The 21,320-nt window shown below is 43.6% G+C and overlaps 1 protein-coding gene across 1 annotated transcript in view; it reads left to right on the top strand.

Annotated features, from left to right (window-relative positions):
* The first annotated feature begins 1,299 nt into the window (after positions 1 to 1,299).
* Positions 1,300 to 21,320, top strand: part of hmcn2 (hemicentin 2) — a 44,111-nt gene continuing 24,090 nt past the window's right edge. The window contains exons 1-24 of the mRNA XM_040155286.1: positions 1,300 to 1,558; positions 3,241 to 3,311; positions 3,793 to 3,951; positions 4,484 to 4,606; positions 8,171 to 8,342; positions 8,466 to 8,572; positions 8,663 to 8,783; positions 8,879 to 9,142; positions 9,257 to 9,401; positions 9,855 to 9,976; positions 10,240 to 10,512; positions 10,951 to 11,092; positions 11,406 to 11,533; positions 12,287 to 12,400; positions 12,478 to 12,636; positions 12,730 to 12,924; positions 13,993 to 14,088; positions 14,218 to 14,345; positions 14,450 to 14,594; positions 15,823 to 15,935; positions 17,413 to 17,572; positions 17,750 to 17,909; positions 20,446 to 20,573; positions 20,770 to 21,021. Coding sequence (XP_040011220.1) covers positions 1,300 to 1,558; positions 3,241 to 3,311; positions 3,793 to 3,951; positions 4,484 to 4,606; positions 8,171 to 8,342; positions 8,466 to 8,572; positions 8,663 to 8,783; positions 8,879 to 9,142; positions 9,257 to 9,401; positions 9,855 to 9,976; positions 10,240 to 10,512; positions 10,951 to 11,092; positions 11,406 to 11,533; positions 12,287 to 12,400; positions 12,478 to 12,636; positions 12,730 to 12,924; positions 13,993 to 14,088; positions 14,218 to 14,345; positions 14,450 to 14,594; positions 15,823 to 15,935; positions 17,413 to 17,572; positions 17,750 to 17,909; positions 20,446 to 20,573; positions 20,770 to 21,021 — 3,736 coding nt within the window. The remainder of the gene's footprint in view (positions 1,559 to 3,240; positions 3,312 to 3,792; positions 3,952 to 4,483; positions 4,607 to 8,170; positions 8,343 to 8,465; positions 8,573 to 8,662; positions 8,784 to 8,878; positions 9,143 to 9,256; positions 9,402 to 9,854; positions 9,977 to 10,239; positions 10,513 to 10,950; positions 11,093 to 11,405; positions 11,534 to 12,286; positions 12,401 to 12,477; positions 12,637 to 12,729; positions 12,925 to 13,992; positions 14,089 to 14,217; positions 14,346 to 14,449; positions 14,595 to 15,822; positions 15,936 to 17,412; positions 17,573 to 17,749; positions 17,910 to 20,445; positions 20,574 to 20,769; positions 21,022 to 21,320) is intronic.

Raw genomic sequence — 21,320 nt, 5'->3', positions numbered from 1 at the left:
CTGAGCCACTACATTAATACAAAACAATTTCATGACAAGCTGTAATGCCTCTTATGCTTTGAGATACCGAATCATACATGACAGCTTGCTCTGTGGTATAAGCCTGCACTGTATGGTTATATAATGAACAAGGAACTGCATAAAACTGTGATGTCTGATGGGTGGATTAATGAGGCTCAGTGGCTTCTGTTCAGAAGCTGCTGGGTCTGCCTGCCCACTGGGCCCACCCAGACCTGCTTTCTGTTTTCTTCTCATCAAGGACAGATGGAAGTGATATGAAGAGGAAGAGGTCAGAAGGCCCCAGAGCTTTGACCAGACTCTACTCTGTCCTTTGGGTACATCTTTGATTCATTTAGTATTTTATACAAGTTTCAAATGTAGCATCTGTTTGCTAAGTGCAGCAAAAGAAAAGAGAATCAAAACATTCTGGGCCCTTTACACTAGCTTTGGAAGAAGACACGGAATTATTTACATTCATAAGATCCGGGCCGGAGTCCTCTGTGAGGTCTGATCTCCTTAGACAAGGGTTGTCATAGCTAGATATCAAGTGTCTAAGAATACTGTTTGATGATCAATACCACATTTCTATGCAGATGAGCAACAAAGTAAAAAGGGACAGTGACATTTCTGTGTGGCACGTCCAGCTATTCCACCCATTCCTATGCCAAGGGGATATTTGTCAGGATGGGCTATGTATAAAATTAGATTGGGGTCAGCTGAAAACGATGGCTATTTATAAAAACGAGGCTGTTACTGAGACAATGTTCTCGCCATGTTCAAAACACAGAGTCCGGACTCCGTTGGTAATGGGCGTAGAACTGTTAAAGACCGCGTCTCTAGGGGCCCACCTCGATTGCGGAAAAGATCGAATTGAAGGGGGAATGTTGGATAGGTTTAGAGCCTCGAAGTCACAGTGGGGTCAAGTTACACACACTCTCTCTCTCTAACACACACACACACACACACACACAAATCAGGTTTGGTCTCGGGAACTTTTTAATACCCATCTCCGCCCCCGTTTGAAGCGTCAGAGCACCAGCTCTCCTGGGGCTCTCCAACACAGAGCCAGTCCACACGCTGCTCCAAACTTTACGCACGGATGTGTTCCTCTGGAAGTATTTTACACTGGATTTTGATGTGTTTCAGCTGAGGCGTGTTCAAAATATCATTTCTACCGACTGGAAGTAGTCCCAGACTTGTTTGATCTAAACTTTTTAAAACTTTCTTCTACTTTTAACATTTTTATGTGATTCGTCTCATTCCATCAGGCAGATGCAGTAAATCTTTTAAGAAAAAAAAATGAGCGGTGCATTATTAAAGTGCCTAGTCCTGGCGCTCTGTATAAGCGCGCACAGGCTCTTGGCAGTCCCCCGGGTCGAGGAGCGTGATGGATCTGGTGACAGCGCATCGACCCTGGCCTTTGTGTTCGATGTTACTGGCTCCATGTACGACGATCTGAAACAGGTGATAGAGGGCGCCTCGCGGATCCTGGAGAAGACCCTGAGCCGGAGGACCAGACCCATCAAAAACTTTGTCCTGGTCCCCTTCCACGACCCAGGTACTGTTGTATGAAATGCGCTTGAAATAATCAGCCGCATACTAAACACGCTTCCATTTTTGTGACAGGCTTAGTTTTGAATTCTGATTTTGTGTGTGTGTGTGTGTGTGTGTGTGTGTGTGTGTGTGTGTGTGTGTGTGTGAATTATTGCACCTAATTACAATTTATCGCAGCATTTAACAATTCCAAAGCCAAAGCTGGGACTGGATGTCTGGAAGACCTGTGCAAAGCAGCAGGCCACAGCCTTACTTTCCGCATCCTTACAGACTCAACAGGACCGTGTTGTGTCGGTTAAATTGCCGTCATTTCATTTGAGTTTTCTGTAGCTGGCTTTTACATAGTGTTGTTTGAAAAGACCACAGAAACACCAAACTGCAACAAGTTGAAAGAACCTGCAGCACATGTAGTAACTCGAATCTGCTTCATTAGAATCGCACTCACATGGAGCAGCGCCTTGAACTCAAACTGATTCAAGACAATCAAGCCGGAATATGCGCGTTTATAGAATGAGGAGTCAGTGGTACAGGTAAGGGTCTTCAGCCCCCTGCATCTGTCCTTCTATATGGGAAAGCTGCAGCTTAAAAATAAGAGTGCTCTAATGGGGGAGGGTGTTTGAGCACTGATGAGAAGCATATGCTGTCTGCTTGTGTGTAATTACCCCCAATCACTACCCCCCCGCCCCCCCCGGCCCCACTCCTCCCTCTCCTCCATCCAAGCCTCCGGAAAACCCTCACAGACCTCAGTTTAGCCAGCCCGGGGGGATGGTGGGCTGCACTAACACCACACATTTTGTCTTGTGTTTAATGTTGCTCTGCCCTTGGGGACCTTGTAAACTTCCAAGATTGCAAAAAAGGCGCGGTGGCTGACAAAGAGGCGTGACGGTGCTGTCAGTGTTTTACAGGGGCCCGTGAGGAGGGCACAAGGACTTGAAGGCCTCCGCTGTTGGGAAATGGAACCGAGAGTCGGAAGAAGTTAGAAATGTCATCAGCTGACACATGTCTGCAAGTCCTGTATCATTAGTCTCACAAAGATACTTCAAAACGATTTTGACAGTGGGAATAACAAGCACAGACACAGAAATCGTGAGGCTCCACCCTACCTGTAATAACAAGAATGAAAAGCTTGTGATTACGCGCAGCAGTGTTCTCTAGCACAAACAATGTGTTCTCTGTGTTGGTTAATGTTTACTTTTCCATCGTCCAAGTAAGTGTCTCTGACGGGCTCTTACCCATCATGTCACCCAACAGAAGACGCTGACTGCAGCCGCAAAAAAATGATTGTCCTGTCATCATCCGATCTCTGGCCAGATTTCAGTTATTTGTGTAAAACAAAACCTTAACATTGTAATTTTGTTAGTGCATCAGTCTAGCCTGATAAATTAGGCTGTGGCTGATTAGGGATTCTGATGCGATGCTGTAGAGGCTTTTTTCTTTGTTTACAGAAACTGAACCGCTGAGAGGTAACAACTAAATCCTTTGTTCCTTTGTAAGTTTTTTCTTGAGTTTGAAGAAAACTCCAGACAAGCTGGACCTAAGCCCTTATTCTGTTGTGATGAATATTTTTAGGTAAACGCAGTTGTATAGCAACCACAAAACTGGTTATTGAACTGATTTGATTAGATTTTTTTCACTTTAAAAGTCTCTGTGTGGGAGCTTTGATGATATGCATTTCTAAACCCGCAGATATCGGCCCTGTGTCCATCACCACTGACCCAAAGAAGTTCCAGCAGGATCTGCAAGAGCTGTTTGTTCAGGTGGGGAAAAGGAGACATGGGATGATTATTCTATAAAACACGAACCACTGGATTGTTCGGCATTAATTCCGATTATCGCCATGTGGACTGCCCTTGCTTAAAGATAGCCTATGTAATGTTTACTGAACAGCAGCCATTGTGGCCACAAGGGACAATTATGTGACAATGGTAAAGATCATACCATTGTCACTGTAAAAATCATAAAGTCAGCAAACTGACTCAGGAATGTGTTACACTGTAATATCTGTAATAACTGCTGGTCATAGTTATTGAAAAAGGATGCACTGATTTTGCATATGAATACAACTTTTAATTTTTAGAAGGCACACTGTTTTATTTCTTCTTTCAAAAGTAACATAGTGTGGCTTTAATGAGTATTATGTTGTTCAAGCATTAAATCCGTCTGAATGAAGTTTAAAATTAGATATTTAGAGTTATTTTTTTCCAGCAGTATTTCATCATGTGTGATTCTGTCACCCAGGGCGGGGGCGACTGCCCCGAGATGAGTATAGGAGCCATAAAGAAAGCCCTGGAGGTTTCCCTGCCTGGATCCTTCATCTATGTTTTCACCGACGCCAGAGCCAAAGACTACCGCCTGAAAAGAGATGTTCTGCAGCTGGTGCAGCTCCGTCAATCACAGGTACAGTCCTAGAAAATATAGAAGGTTGTGAGGACCTCACAGATCAGGGCTAGAGACATACGTTGGCCTGTCATGTAATGCCAAATATCAGCGTCATTCATCACATATAGTATGATGGAGGGTCCTCCCTAAACATAGCTACAGAATGAAAAAATGGTACAAAAAACATGTCTGCAAGCATTTCTTAAGTCGTGTATAACTCTCTTTTATCTAAAGTTAGCAGGAAAATGGTTAGATCTAAAGCTTTTAAATACAAGTCCTGGCCAACAGAGTTTTGAGTAGCTTTGCATTTAGCACATGCTATAGTTCAAGGAATACAATGGCATGCTGTGAAAGATCTGCATTCCAATGAAGTTCCCAGATGCTCAGCTGAGCAGGGGAAAGTTTCTTCAAAGTTACTCAGTCTCAGTCCCTATGTGAAGCATGACAATGAGCATTAGCGTCACTTTGTAGCCAACTGAAAGTGAGTCCGTGGAAAGTAAACACTGAACAGCAGTAATCCTCTTAACTCTCCTGGCCCCTTCGTTCCCAGGTGGTGTTTGTGTTGACCGGGGACTGTGGGGACCGCTCTCAGCCTGGCTACAGGGTCTACGAGGAGATCGCTGCCACCTCCTCTGGACAAATCTTTCACCTGGACAAGCAGCAGGTCAACGAGGTGAGAGCGTAACAGAGTACATTGCAGTGCAATTGAGATCACTGCAATTACAAGAACGTTTGTATCACCAAATCTTTATTAATCCCCAAGGTGGAATTCAGTTGTGTGTAAGAATTTGAAAAGGGTGAAATTTCCTCATGATGGAGAGCAGCAGGAGCAGGAAAGACACAAACCCTGTTTGACCCACCGATGTAATAATAGCGATTTCATTCAGTGTAATCAAATGATTCCGAAGCTGATATTAAACTTCCTGTTCATATGATACGGGCGAGTGCCTCTTTTATAACGGAAGCAGCATGTAACAGAAGCCCGGTCTAAGAAGCCAAAGACAGCGGGGCTCACTTCCCAGGCAGACGTAAAAGAAGCCAGAGTTTCCTCTGGAAGAGACACTGGTATCCTGTGTGTCAACACAGGAGATGGTTGGGCAGCGCTGAGCGGGAGCCAACGGCTCTGTACACTGGTGGCCCACTGAACCTCTGAACTCAGATATGTCCGTGTACGTGTGTAAGTGTGTGTGTGCGGGTCTGTTTCCTGTCAAGTCATGCTTGAATGTAGCTAAACATACACAGTGCCTGTGTGTGTGGTAGCTCTGTTCATTATCACTCCATAATCCTGCCAGCTGTTTAAGGGAGTGTTTGAATGTCATTTTTCTGTTGCAGTATTAAGGGAATACTGCAACAGACCAAACTCAATCTAGTCCTCACACCTCAACCCCAGATGGCTTAGTGCTAAAGTATCCTAGAGTATTTTGACATGTTCTTAGTGTACTAACATGTGCATACTTAGAAACAAATTTTTTTTGGATTCACATTGAATTACTGCACGTCAGTCGTTTTTAGAACTGTGTGATTATATGTCTTCGGTGGTTTGCTTTTATCAAATTAATGCAAATCCTTTAATCCTTATAAACCTCAATAGTACTATAAATCTAACCAAAATATTCCCCCTTAATAGCAGTTTAATAAATTGCCGCCAAATCAAATATACAAAGTCCTTTTGTGGTCTCCAGGGGGAGAGTGGAGAGAAAACAGACTGCTTATTTTACTCTCTAATCCCAGGATATGATCTGTCATGGCTTCCCTCCTTCCAAGACAGCTGCCCAGTGGAGTTGGCTCCAAGGCCTCACACAACAGCTCATTGTCAGCTCTACGTATCGCACTCTTAATGCTCTTTAAATTTGACTGGATATTATGAATCAGAGAGTCTGCTAACAAGAGCGTTGACAAGAAAACCACCCTAATGTGCTGTTGGACTTGGACCGTGATCTGTGCTCGTCGTGGTGATGATGCTATCCTTAGTCATAGGTAGCCTGAAGTGCTGATAAAAAACACGGGCTGTGATGTTTTACCCTTCAGAAAATGCCTGCTGTGATGTCTGCTTGCCAACTGAAACATGTTTTTAAAGAAGCATGTAATGAAGATGCAGTTTTGCATCGAAGGATCTGGCCAGCTGTTGCATATTTCTCACCAAGCAATCTGCGCATACACTTAGCGTCTTGAAGGGTCATTTATAATAATGCCCTTATGGTTTCCTCATTATATGGATGCAGTCGTGAGTTAAGGGGCTGGTAACGGTTGTCAGACATATAATGAGACCCAGGTAACATTTATCTGCAGTTGCCTTCCTGAGTGCATTAAACAAAGGCATCATCTATGGTGTAGCTTCTTCTCTCAGATACAGGCCAATTGTGACAGGCAAAACTTCAGCAGGTGTGTCCAAACTCCCGCTGAGAAGGAGCAGGGGGTCCATCTGTGATCAATTTACACTAATAACCTTGATTTGTAGTGGGACATCTTCCTGAAAATGTCAACGGTTGCAGCGTTTAAACGTGGGCAAGAACTGAGCTGACCCCTGCCCACCGGGAGGTCTGGAGTCAAGCTGTTCGGCTTAACCACAGCACGGTCACGTATTCTTTCTGCAGGTATTGTACCTGGACGAGTGACGGGAATACAGCATCACCCCAGCCTTAGCTAACACTTTTTCTCTGGCCCATCTCTCATGCTTCTATGAATAGCAAAGGGGGGTCCTTCCTGTAACAGCCCTGTAAGCCTGTTCAACTGAGACACGCCAGATGAGGTTTCACAGGGCTTAAGATCCTCTGCATTCCCTGTGGTTTAGACAGGGAGTGGCAGCAGAACTCAGTTTGCTCCTAGAGACCTACCGTGGCCTGGACAGCTAGTTGTCCCATATCTTCTCTCCCCTTCCTTTTATCTGAGGTCTGAGGGCAGAGCTATGCCCACTTCATTCTGCTCTCTTGCATAAGTAGACATTATCTTGTTGCAGATGTAGCTCACTTCTTAGCAGTTTCCTGCTCTGCTGGTGATGGCTGCACATGTGGCAAACATTACAGCTGTTTCCAGTTGTAAAACGGCGAGAGGAACCAGCTGCTGTCAGCACCCAGCGGACCTGATAGACAAAAAGCAGAGGCCTGATAATTAAATTATCAAAGGCTTTCCTTGTTTCATTTTTTCGTAAATGTCTTAAAATGTGTTGCCATTGGCTCCATCTTCAAGAGCCCGCCGAAAAGGTGTTTTTAGTTTGTTTCATGGCAGACACAGTTCAGCCATAATGTCTTTCCATACGCGGTCAAAACAAATACTAGACAGCAGTTGCTTGTTAAGCATTTGAAAGATGGAAGACATTTGGTCCATTATGGCCACTGAAATGAGACTGTGAAATTTCAATGGCTTTTGCTTCTTCTGTTTTCATTTTAGAGAAAAAGAAAAGGAAAACTGTATTCTTAGTCAATACTTTGATAATGATAATACCCAGAGAGTAAAGCACCAGTCCACACTGAAATTCTATAGTGTCAGACATTACTCTGGAGAGCCACCAAGGTACAATACAGTCTAAGTTAGGATTGTTTTTGCCATTTTATACAATGAAATCGCCCACCATTATTTCATGATGACATAATGGTAGTGACACCATGATTTGTGTCACTATCCAACCTCATCTGGCTTCTCAAGCTTAACTGATTCCGTAGAAAAGTGGGAAACAGCCAGCCCTTTCTATCCATAACTGATCCTGCAATTAGCTAGGACTATACTGTGGAGTATAAAGTTTAAGTGTATTTCTAAAACAAAGGCACATCCCCCCAAATTCACTGCTGCTTTCTGTTCTGAGGAACAAGCCTTATGAATCATGAAAGCTGTGTTGAAGGAGGGGGACTGCTGCCTGACAGACTTCTACGGTGAGAGACACTCCTACGGGAATACATGCTTGAGAGTGCAGAAAAATGTATGTTATCAGTTTGACAGCTGAGCTGTTTCACTTTTCCTTTGTTTAGGCAAAATCCCTCTGAGAAATACTTTTGCGATGAAAGAATAGTCCAAAGACAAAGAGCAGCCTGCTGTTTGGGCAGGGAAAGGCGTGGCGGGGGCTTTCACTGAAAGACCACAACTGCATCCTTCCTGTCCTCTTCCTGTCTTTCTAAGTTGAGAGGGGTTCCATGAATGTTTGCGTTTGACAGGTCCCAGCATGATCCACTGACAAATGTGTTTTGGCCAGCATGACAGGTCGCTCTGTTACGGTTGTGTGATGGTGTTTTTCTCCCCCTGACAGGTTTTAAAGTGGGTTGAGGAGACAGTCCAGGCCATGAAGGTACACCTGCTGTCCTCCAACCATGACAGTGCCCAGGAGAACAAGTGGGAAGTGCCCTTTGACCCAAGCCTCAGAGAGGTCACTGTGTCACTGAGTGGACCAGCACCACAAATTGAGCTCAGCGATCCCTTTGGTAGACAACACATTTATACTCTTTTCTTTTTTTTTCATAATAATTTACAGTATTCTAAGTGTTCCAAACAAGGGAAGACATATTTCACATTGAAATATCCCCGTTCTTGTGTTCTTTTCCTAGGTCGTGTAGTTGGTGTAGAGCAGGGCCTTAAAGAGCTGCTGAATATTCCCAACTCTGCTCGTGTTGTCAACCTGAAGTTTCCCAGACCTGGAGCCTGGAATCTGAAGGTACTACTCTGGTGAATAATTCTCAGATATCTTTCTTTGTCTATTTTATAACAGTTGCCTAATTGAATGCTATTGCTTTTTTTTCTAAAGGTGAGCTGCGGTGGACGCCATACTCTGAGGGTCACAGGAGTCAGCAATCTTGACTTCCGGGCTGGCTTTTCCAGTATCCCTGTTTCTGAGTTCAACCACACCAGGGAAAGGCCAATAAAAGGTGCCAGACATGTTTCTGTTAACTTCTTGAGTCTTATTTGACTGAGAACATGTGTAAAAGATGACCTCATGGCAATCTTTCTTTGTCTCCCCCAGGACTTCCAGCGCATGTTTTGCTGAAATGTACAGGCCTGAAGCCTCCAGGTCAGCTGAGCTATGTGGAGCTGATGTCAGGCTCGGGCCGCTCCTTGCGCACGATCCCCGTACCTCTGCCCTCTGACCTCGGCCAACAAGGGCTGTGGAGTCTACCGGAGTTCCGCACCCCCCCCCAGAGCTTCTTCATCAAGGTAACGGGCAAAGACGAGGAAGGCTACCTCTTCCAGAGGCTGTCCAGTGTCTCCTACACCAACATCGTTCCAGGCAAGACATCCCCAGCTCCCTGCAGACACATCTCACCAAAGCCACTACAGAGTGTCTCTCACACCTCATCAATCTCTCCCATGACCTTTAACCTTTGTTTCCTCCCTTGTGTAGATCCCCCAGCTGTGAGCATGCCTGATGTGGTGAAGGGCTTCTACATGCAACCCGCTGTAATTGGCTGCACGGTGAAGAGTGACATTCCCTACAGGCTAAAATTCAGCAGAAGTGGGATTACACTGGGAGAGGAGAAGTTCTTTCAGTGAGTCTGTCCTCTGTTTGCTCAGCACTCTGTAACATTTGGCTTACCTTCCTTTTGGATTCCTTCAGATGCTGCAGCTTCACGCGCCCATTACCTGCTGTAAAAAAACAAACAAAAAAAAAGTAATTAGGTCACTCATGATTATGTGTGTAGAGTTTTAGCTGCTTGACTCTTAAGCTTTATTAGCTCATCTGTCAGGAAACAGGTATACACGTTAAATTTTATGAACATAACATGTTCAATTGTGTCAGCTTGAAACATTAACCAAGCACCCCTTCTTTCTTGGTGTTCACGCTCTGCTTTGAATTACATTCATGAAATGTAGCGGCCTTCCGTTGAAAATTATTGTGTGTGTGTGCGTGTGCCAGAGATACAAATTGAATGTGACGTAAGATAGGATCTTGTTGCCATTGTCATACTCCAGCCAATGAACCACGTGTGTCTTTGTATCAGGAATTCTGCCACAGCATCGTGGGAGATTGCCCTCGCGTCAGCTGAGGACGAAGGCCTGTATGAGTGCATAGCGCAGAGCAATGCAGGACAGGGACGTGCCTTAACCAAGTTGACTGTTAGCGGTATGTCACACACACGTACAATAATGCCAGCACACACAAACACACACTTCCTCAGTGTTTTGCACAAATGCATCACAGTTACAGCAATCCTTTGAAATGATTCCAGACATTTTTTTAAAATCTCAGAATCATGGCTAAAACATAAACATGATACAAAGCACACCAGTACAAATATTTGTATTAAAAGTAAACCATTTTCTGCACTGTTTGTTCACCACTGATAACACCAGTTCGATGTTATGGTTATGTTTCCAATTAAACAGAGCCTCCTCCGCTCCTGAAGCCGGCAGTGAATGTGACTTCTGCTGTGGGCGGTGTTGCTGTGCTGTCCTGCCAGGTAGAAGGCTCCATGCGTCACAACTTGACCTGGCATCGGGCGGGTCGTACCATCCGGGCCCGCACAGGAAGAGTGAGGCTGCTGTCCGACTCGTCCCTGCAGATCAATGGGGTGCGGACTCAGGATGCCGGGGAGTACCACTGTGTGGCCACCAACGCCCACGGAGACAGCAGTATCACCGTGTGGCTTCTCGTCCCAGGTACGTTAGGACGATACCCTGCAGGCCATATGCTTGAACAGTTAACACCGGGGCCTCATGGCTCCTCTCAGGCCCCCGTCATCTGTTTTCCATTACTAGCTTAACCTCCTTGTAGTCAGATTGAGCTACTTCCTCGTCAGAACGTTTCTCATCAGCCAGAAGTGATGCATGTTGAAAAGTGTGGCGCCTAATGTGGACATGCCCTCAGAGGTTTGTAATGGATTTTAAAAAGAGCCAAATAAATGTGAAAGTTGTCCTCACTACGATCCAACAGGCATGATGTCAGACAGAGTGCTTGGTAATTGAATTGTAGCACACATCATCAGGAGTTTACTGTTGTTAAACGCTTGATGGGGAAGTTATAAATGAGATCATGCAGCAGTGACAGGGCCCTGACTCATTGTCAGCTTTTTCGCCTCTGTTTGACTCCAACTGTAGAGGCTCCTTCTGTGGTAGTTCACCCACAGAGACAGGTTTTCTCCCGAGGGGACGAGATCCGCCTCGTCTGCTCAGCGTCCGGCTCCCCCCCTCCCAAGCTCTTCTGGAGCCATGGAAACATGTTCCTCACTAATCGGCCGAGGTAAGGGAACTCAACCCACTCAACACCTCCGGCACTGAGGATTCAGAGAGTCACTACATTCCACTTCAACTACATGCGCGATTGCCACATCTTGTTTGCATCATTTATGCAGATTTACTGATCTACTGATCTGAAATCGTTTTTCCAAACCACGAGTATGTAATATGTCTGAGTAAAATACACATTCCAAGAAAAATGTTTCTCATGATACCTGACAATAGCAGGAAGGTTCAGAAATGATTTTGTGTTTTATATCTGCACGTGTAATCACGAAGAGGCAACAAACATGAATTCTCTCAATTGTATGATACAGGTTTAATCTAAACCAGGATGGGGTCCTGACCATTGGAGGAGCCCTCCCAGAGGATGCTGGGAACTACACGTGTCTGGCAAGCAATGAGGCTGGGACTGCCTCTCAGTCTGTGTCACTTACTTTTGCAGGTAAGTCAACTTAACACTACACATGTTAGGTTGAGGATGCCAGTATGAAGACAATATTTTCTTATTACCATTTGGAGTCTCATTCATTTAAAAAAAAAAAAAATTCTGTTCTGAATAATCATTCCTGTCAGTGAATTCAAATGAAGCAACACATTTAGTCTCTGTTGTAGACTATTCCTTAGCAGCATTTGATTTGACTTAATCTGTGAATAATATCCAGTGTGAGTTGTGCACTGGCATTGAGTAGAGCACAACCAAGTGTGGCCACATGCTACCCTGTCTCACACAACAGGATCTTTCTCTCCTTGTTTTGTGAACGCTGAAAGTTGTAGGCATTAAGTTTCAGTCATGGCTGTCAGTTATTGGTTGATAGAAAATTCAACACTGATGGACTGTGGCAGCCACTTCCTGGGGTCTTCTGGTATTATACACACATTTGTCTCTGAATGACATTTTTAACAACATCGATCTGTCAAGGCAGACTGAGCCATGTAAGATAGATCATCTCATCCTTTCAGCTCAGCTGTCGGCCTGTTCCAGAAGCATCTATCCCTGCTCTGTTGACACAGAATGTGTTTGTGATGGAAGCATAGATTTTACATTTACCTAAGGATTTTCGCAGCCTTTGCTAGTTTAAGCTGACATTACACTATTATTATTTCTACACATAGTAGCACTGCATGAAAGGCTGGTAAACTGCCATTAAATAAGAATCTTGAAGTGCATGTTAAGCTTCCCTTTTTTTTCTTCCAGAGGTGCCTAGGATAACAGTGGCACAGCAGGTTGTACTTGTGTCTGTTGGTGGTGATGTGACTCTAGAGTGTCAAGCCACTGGCGTTCCTTCTCCCCATGTCCACTGGTTCAAAGGTAATTTAAGGTCAAAGACAGTATGTACATTAAAATCAATGTGGAAATGTCCAAGTATATTTTGTTTGTGTTTCCAGGTGAGCTTGAGGTGGGCTCTGCTCCTTTCGTTGAGCAGGATCTGCACCGCGGGACCCTGCACATTCGAGCAGTGCAGGAGGTTGATGCTGGACAGTACAGCTGTGTGGCCAGCAGCTCTGCTGGAACCTCCACAGGCACTGTCACTTTGGAGGTTGGAGGTCAGACCACACTTCAGTGTTCCTCATAAGACTTATTTTTCTCTCAAATTTACACAAAAGAAGATTCATTTTCTACCACTCTTCCTTCCACAGCGGGCCCATTGTTCTCTGAGGCACCGGTTGACGTGGCAGCTAATGTAGGGGAGAATATCACCCTCCCCTGCGTTGCTCGAGGTTTCCCCCAGCCGACGGTGACGTGGCACAGACAGGACGGCAGACAGATTCTTACAGGGACAGACAGCCACAGTAGAACAATGCAGATGGAGAACGGACATCTTCTAATCCAGAGTGAGTTATCCATGAAAAACTGTCACAGCAAAGAGGTTTGTTCTGCAGTGCAGGCTGATACATCTTCATGGTTACCTCACACTGACTGGCATAACTGAGATTTTCTGAGTGATTAAATATAGAGGAGGGGCAGCCTTTCATATCAAATTCAGCCAACATTTTTCCTAAGAGACGGTGACAAGGGGATGTCATTGCCATCGGTACAGTGTACACAGTAGATGGCTCTAGAAAACATTCAGTATCCATCCTGCTAAAAACACTACTTCTGCTCTGTGAAAGACTTACCTAGAGAAAGCCACATCGCTTTAATGAAAGTAATGACACTGCAAGAGTAGGTAGGTGTCCCTTTGTCCATTCATTTGTACTTCAATGCGAGATTGTAATCTCATCAGAGCAAGGGGAATTTAAATTGTGAACTCTGGAGGCCTTTCAGCCTGCAATATGACTTAATCTTGGCTGCTGAATGTGATCCTTTGTGCTCCTGAGACTAAATGTTTATAGTGTGCGTAATATTATAGTGCAGAGGAATGAACATATTTGCATGGGCTGCTTCTGTCACTGTTTCCATTTGGGGCTGCCATCTGACCTAATTAGCTCAATCTGTTGCAGATGGCTTTATTTTTTACCTGCCATTGTTTTAGAAGATGTCTCTATCCCTCTCTTAACATCCTGCTCCTTGCTTTTTACTTTAACCCTTAATGTCTTGTCATTACCTATTTAAACATCAGCCTGACTATCTAAACACGAGAACTGAATCATATGTAGATCTTCCAACATGTGATCTCAGGGGCATTTACTGAGTGGGACATGTGTGTGAGCAGGCTGGCAGCTGAGCCAAACCCATTAATCCCGTTATTTTCTATTTTTAACTCTTAATTACAGCTCAGTCAAACCAATAATACCACTTATTATTGAGTAGAGGACTTAAATGCTATTAGCATGGATTTTTCAAGATAAACAGTTTTCTTTCTCAGTGAGTGAAGAGGTGCTGCTTGTTTCAGATGTATAGAGTGTGATGTGTATCTAAAGAGGTTGAAATAAGGGCTGTTTCACTGTGTTTGACTACAGGTGTCTGGCTGGATGATGAAGGGCTGTACATCTGTGAGGCCAAGAACCAGTTTGGAACCAGCAAAACTGAGGCCAGAGTTAGTGTCACTGGACTGGGTACGCTCATCTAGGGTCTCTTATCTTTTTCCGCTACCTTATATAGTATGTATGTATTTTAGAAATAATGACAGCAACTCCAAAGCCAGTTTGTTATTATTTATGTCTTTACGCTTCCTTGTCCTGCAGAGCCCCCTCTCTTGGCACAAGGTGCCCCAATCATTACCACGGGCGTTGGTCAGTCCCTGAGTATTCCCTGCATGCTGTTGGATGGAATACCTCTTCCAGAAAGACACTGGTCCCGAAATGGAAAACCTGTAAGACTGGCTAGTATTTCACTTTCAAATACATCAAGTTCAAGTACAAAACACAGATAGTCTTTATGTTCCTGTGTGACAGCAGCCCTTTTCCTTCCACACAGGTTCAGCTGAATGGGAGGATGTTCTTGAGGAGTGATGGCAGTTTGTACATTAAAAGAGCCGTCCCCGAGGATGCTGGGACATATGTCTGCAGTGCGGTGAATGTGGCAGGCTCTGTGAACATCACAGTCAGCCTGGAGGTCCATGGTAAGAAAATACTTTGAAGAAATAGTCAGACATTTTGAAAGCTTATTCGCTTTCTTCCCGAGAGTTAGATGAGAAGATCAGTACCTCACTCATGCTAACTGTGAAGCCAGAGCCAGCAGACAATTAGCTTAGCTGAGGATAAAGATTGGAAGCAGAGGGGGACGGCTAGCCTGTTTTTGTCCAAAGTTAACTTGCAGACACTCCAGAAAGCTACTGGCCATGCCAAGAAATAATTCTAGTACATAACACCCCGTAAAACCACAAATCATCACCCTTTACATTTTTGTTTGTGTATGGATTTAAACAAACAACATACTTGTTAATTAGTCAACTTTAGAGGTGCTGATAGATTTATTTATTTATTTATTTATTTTTTTGCATTGGACGCCTCAGTACTGCAGATTGCTACATTTCAGAGACTCAGTGTTTTTGTAACAAACCTGGTAGCTGCATTTGCATGCTGATATTTCACCAGGCAAATATCTTTTTGGTCTGGTCTCAATATGTGGCCAATTTTTTATTATACGGTTGTGGAAATTCAGAAACATAAGTAATTTTCGTGCACCTTTCAGTTCAAGCAGTTGTCAGCTGTCACTGGCTATACCCACAAGGGTCATCACAGCTTGGGTCAAAGCTCAACAAATTTGAACTTTCGGCGCACTCCTGCTCTGCTCGGTGGACCACAGTCCTCTGCGCACAGCTGTCGCAACACACGACATACACAGTAATGACAAGGCACATGTAAAAGCTGATAATATGAATGCATCCTTAGTCTTATTTAGTCATAGTAATACTTAGTCATATTTAGCTTACTGGTATCAATCTTCTCTCTTCAATCTCAGCAAGAAAGTATAGAAGCCTTATTTCCCAAAATGTCAAACAATTCCTTTAAGATCCCATTCCTGAATACAGTTTCTCCGTGCTAAAGACACTTTCAGGCTTGGACTATATGCTGACTCAGCATGGAAAACAACAATATGTCAATGACTTGACCACCTGCTGTCATCATAGTGAGAGGGTTCATTTACTGCATGCTTTGATGAAAGGGTCATTTTGTTCATAGGCACGTAATGACAGATGGGCCAGATTACGGTTCATCATCATCTTGTAATGAAGAAATGCCTCGAGCATTAATACTGCCGGCTGGCTAAGGCCAGTGATAATGCTGTGGGCCTGCTTCTTCATGGCCAGTCAGACAGCTGTGTTTTGTGACCTACTTCTTTCACAGTGCCCCCTGAGATCAGCGCTGGTCCGTACCACTACATAGCCAACGAGGGCGTAGACATCACACTATCATGCGAGGCCATTGGTATTCCCAAGCCAAGTGTTGTCTGGTCCAAGGTAGGATGTTACATTTGGAGCCGAAATCTACTTTTTTTAATGACTGCTTTTGGCTGCATCCCATAAACCCATGCATGACTAATTCGCAAGTTGTGATTCCCACAACATTATCTAGAGAGGATTGGATTTGGCATCCATTCAGCTTTAAATTAATCATCATCGAGACTTTGTAAATAATTGTTGCTACGTCAAACATGTTTCAATCAAACAAAAACAAAGATCAATATCCAGTCCTGCAATGGTGATGAGATGTTGATTTTTTTTTTAGGGTGTTGAGTTTGATTTTAAACCAAACCATTCATCATTGGGCTATTAATGTCATCAGCATGAGCATAATGATAGTGACGATAATAGAAATGAGAATAGTAGTCATATTCATCTAAAAGTGCATTCTTTTCAGATTTATTACTTTAACTTGAGTCATGTCCCTCTGAAATATCTATTAATGAAAAGGGTGTTAAATATTAAGTGCATTTTGAGGCTCTAATAACTCACGTAGGATTCCATTTTATTTTGCACGAACATCCTTAGTACTTAACATTACCTTCAGTGGTCACTTATTTTGATTAAATTTACGTTAATACAATTATTTGTATCAATATTTTTTTATTTTCCTATTGAGATATTAATCTAAACACAGTTTCTCTTCCAGGCCCTATTTTTCTCTGCTTTGTCAGAACACTCTAAAAACACCACCAATAGTTTGCACTGCAATCAAGACTTGATTAACCTTAAAAGGAAGGATGTAACCATGGCAACTTTACCATGTTGCTGCTTGACTGTGAGAAATCACACAGTATTTAATTGAACCTTAGTAATATATTTAAAGCCTTTCTTGCAGCACCTTCCAGTACAATACTTGAGTTAAAAAAAGCATCATATCATCAAAGGAAAACCTCAAAATGTAATATGGAACCAGGCTACCAGACTACAATATGATCATATAATGCACAATCAAATGATTTCTCTACAAGGAGTTGTTATCCCAAATGGTCATTTATAGAAGACTATTTAATGAATTTAGGCACCACAATCATTAAACGCAGAGATTTGACCTTTCCCGTGAAGAAAAGACAGATGATAACCAGGCCAGACTGACCAGCCCACACCATTACATAGTCAGCATTACAGAGTGTAGTCATCGTGCTGTTGTTTCATAAATATTGTTGAACTGAACCAGATTTCTCTTCCTTGCTTTTTCTCAAACTCTAGAGTCAAGTAAATTTCTTTCCTTGTCAGATAAAAGTGAATCTGTAAAAGCTATTTTATGTTCAAAGCAAGTGTGTGTGCAGCAGGCTGCATTCTCGTGTGCACATAATGGGGATGCAGTGTGAGTGAAAGGGGTGCTCAGTAGTAACATTGGACATCAAAGGTTGGGCTCTTACCCATAAACTAAACTAGCTGTACCTGTGCTGTCGTGCGGTAAGCTTTTATCTGCAGTATATTCTTTCCGGCCTTATGCTCGCTGTTCCTCCAGGGGAGGCAGCCTCTGCTAAGGGACCACTCCTCTCTTCAGTCTGATCCTGATGGATACCTCCACATCCCCCACCCCACCTCTGATGATGCAGGCATCTACATCTGCACTGCCACCAGTCCTGTGGGCTACGCCAGCCGAGAGATCCAGCTTAGTGTCAACAGTAAAGCAAATAAATGTTTGACAACAGTCACCCAAACATAGCAATGTTTGATGTAACAGTATCTAACCTTTGTCTACAGTTGATATACAGAGTCAAAAATGTCAGGTTTAGAGACACAAAGCAGGTTGAAAAAAGAGCCTACATGGTTTTCTTACAACTTCTTTCCCTCTTCTCCAGCCATGCCTAAGATAATGGGTGTGAGTGGCAATGACAACACAGTGAAGATGGCTGCAGAGGTGGGAACAGAGGTTGTTCTCCCATGTGAGGCCCAGGGGAGTCCATCTCCACTAGTCACTTGGAGCAGAAATGGGCATCCCATCCCCCCCGTCACAGCTGGGTAAGAGAAAGTCTTACCTCACTCAGGCAACGATGCAGTAAAATTAGTTAAACATCACGTAACAAAGATAAAATTTCTCACCATACCTTCCGTCTGACTTAGCTAACATCCGACTCAGCTTTTACAGGGGACTCTGACTAAAGCTGGCTGCTAGTCAGAGCTGCTGTTTATGTTTGGAGATCATTTGGTGATGCCTTATTGAAGGGCAGTTAAGGGAAGTCTGCTGGAGAGCTGTGTGCGGGCTTCACTTGTTGGTTAAACTGAAGAGGAACATCTGCTCCCTCATGGTTCACTGATTCCCAGCTCTCATGTGTGGTCACTCTGGGTGCAGACAGGTTGGCTGACTCAGGACACAGACTGAATAGATGACAGAAACACTCTCTGGCCCAGACACCAGACCGAATGGTTTTGGGGAGATAGAAGAAGGACGGAGGGGGTTGAAAGCAGGGGTGACTCTGATACAGTAATATGTGTGTGGGGCCAACAAGAAGGAAAAGCTGGGGGTGGAGTGGGGGGGGGGTCCAGGAAGAGGGGAGGAAAACGAACTGACGGAGGAAGAGATACAAGCCCTGTCTGCCTGATGTTCAGATTCCCTGGGGTGCTTCAGCAGTAAAACAACATGCTGACTCTTTACTAGTCCTGTCTGATGAGAATAACACATCTCTGTGAACAACCCCCACATCAGCCCATGCTTTGCATATGCAGGACTAGCGGAAACAGGCAAGCTGTGTAAAGGGAGATTCATTCTCTTTAGCTGCACTCTGTGGATCAGAGGAAATTACCAGGGGGTGCTGATTGTTTAAATAACTTAAACCAGTGGGTGGTAAGATTTCTGCCATAGTCATGCATTTAGCCCAGCAGTAGCAAAAAGACAGAAGAGGGTTTGGTGAAGACACAGAGCTGTTCAGCACTGGGTCAGTGGATTTGCTCACTCTAGACCTAATCCCGATGAGGCCAATTTGTCCCAGTTAGTCTTTGTGTCAGACTGTGCACACAGATGACTTGACACCAATGTGGGGAGTGATGGATGCGCAACACGGATGGTTCATGTCTTGTGTGCTTGAGCTGGTGTCACCCTTCACTGTGGTACTGCAGAGTAGCCGAGCTGCAGTCTGAGCACAGATTGACCACTGCAGAGGCAGTCATTTGGTTCCAATGTTGAACGTTGCTGCCTCTTCTAAGAATGTTGGAGGAAGTGGGGGAGCGACATTACACCATATGTGCAGCTGAAATAAATGGCTCTTTGTGCTTGCAGCTCATTTCCCCTTACACGGACATGTTATTGTTATATTCAGTTGCCTAGCAGACACGCTTATCTAAGATAAATCTTGGACGTGTGTTTACATTTGTGTATATTACACATTTACACAGCTGGATAGCTTTTGATGCTTTTCAGGTTACCATACAGCCCTTTCAAGTTGCTGACCTATATTTAACTACTCTAACCTACGTTTAACTGCTGCTTTTTGCTATAAAGCATGTTTTTGGAGATGAGGGTATGTGTATGTGATGGCCTCCATCTGTCCACTAGTTTGTCTGTGACAAACATCTATAAAATCAGATGTCTGGTTTGGTATAAACTGCTTTCAGAAGCGCCACCAGGCCAAACTTTTGATTTTCAAACTATCTGTATTTCCCGATCCCTTACTGATAAACCCACAGTAGCTGCTGCAAACATTATAATTTCCAACAGGAAGAAATGCATTGATTTTTGTGAGCCTATGATCTTTGACATCATCAGGTCAAACTTTGGCTACCCTTTTACACCGCAATTACCCCGGACAATGGTAATTATCAAACAACTCACTGGGGAGATTAAAAGGCCCTGGTTGAGGTCCAAACTCCACTTAGTGCTCTCCTGTTAACATAAAATAACTTTCATCCATCATAAATGCATTTTTCTGTATTGCAATCAAACAAAACAAATGCAATGATCTTCACAATATATTTCGAGTCATGTATTCCTTTCATTTCTTTCTCGTGCTTGTTTTGTATTTCTAGCTCAACAAACAACATTTAAAGTGAAGAAAATATATGATGAACAGTGCAGCGTTAAGCTGTATTCTTTCTGCAAATTGGTCTAAATTTCTATGAATTATCTATTTATTTAACATATTAATGAACCACTTCATCAGTGAGCCTCAGGCAGTAGCTCTACTGGGAATTCACAGTCTGAATCTGTTCACAGGCAATGTTTCCATCAACTCATCTCCTACTAAAAATAACAACAGAAGCAAAACTACATCTTGAAATTTGTCCTCACAGACACACAACTATCAAGGTGACATAGGGTATATACAGTAGTATTGGCTGCCCAATAATACAAACGCTGGGCAGCCTTTTATAAATATTTATAAATATAAATATTTTACTGTTTACGTGCTCATATAGATGTATGCATGCTTCACAATGTAAATACGACACTAGAGGAAAACAGTGCCTCAAAACAGGAACACCGTGGCTATAGATCTTCAGTGACTCATGAAGTGTTGTGTTTTCTCCATCTCTTTGCCATTGACCCCTAACCACTCCCCAGGTTCACCGTTTTGCCTTCAGGCTCTCTGAAGATCACTGATGTGCGCCTGATTGATAGTAAACTGTACACCTGCACTGCAGAGAACCCAGCAGGCAACGTGTCTGTAAGCTACAATTTACACATTCAAGGTAACTCTGTGGGGCTTCATTAAAAGGTTGAACTTCTTTGAAACCTTAAAAGTTGAGTTTTTAAAATGTTGTCATGTTGCTAGATTTCATGTGAATACATCACTTTTAACATATTTAAAATATGTGAGATATGTAAATAAATAGGTGTAACAGATGTGGCGAGAGATGTACGCAGGATATTTGTTTTTGTCCTCAGCTAAGCCCAAGATTCAGCCAGCACCCTCCCTCCTGAAAGCCCTGATTGGCCAGACAGTGACTCTGCCGTGTGTGGTACAGGGAGAGCCGTACCCTGAGGTCAGTTGGTTTCGTAATGGACTTCCCGTTGGGGTCAAGAACACTACGCCCCTCAGGATCCAGCAGGTCAAACTCGCTGACCAGGGCACCTACCAGTGTGTGGCCAGGAACAGTGCTGGACAGGAGACCTTGGAGATCAAGCTGGAAATTCTTGGTGAATATCAGCAGTAATTGTGTGCTGCAGGGGTCTGTTCTTGGTCCATTACTATTTATCTTATGCATAAATAACGTTATTCTTCCTAGTTAGTACCTCAACGTCCATTTTTATGCAAATGATTGATTCATAAGCCCCAGGTTCCACTCCAACCTAGGCCCCTTTTTTTCTTCAGTCTGCCTTTGATGCTTTCCTGATATTCCTGCTTAATCATAGACATGTTTTGAATGTGGATAAGACCAAGTACCTCTGTACTGCAATGAACTGAAAACTGCACTCAAGGTAGAATTTTTTATTCC

This window comes from Xiphias gladius, chromosome 19 (assembly GCF_016859285.1).
Source record: "Xiphias gladius isolate SHS-SW01 ecotype Sanya breed wild chromosome 19, ASM1685928v1, whole genome shotgun sequence".
Taxonomy (NCBI): Eukaryota; Metazoa; Chordata; class Actinopteri; order Istiophoriformes; family Xiphiidae; genus Xiphias; species Xiphias gladius.
This window is presented reverse-complemented; position numbering and strand designations above follow the sequence as displayed.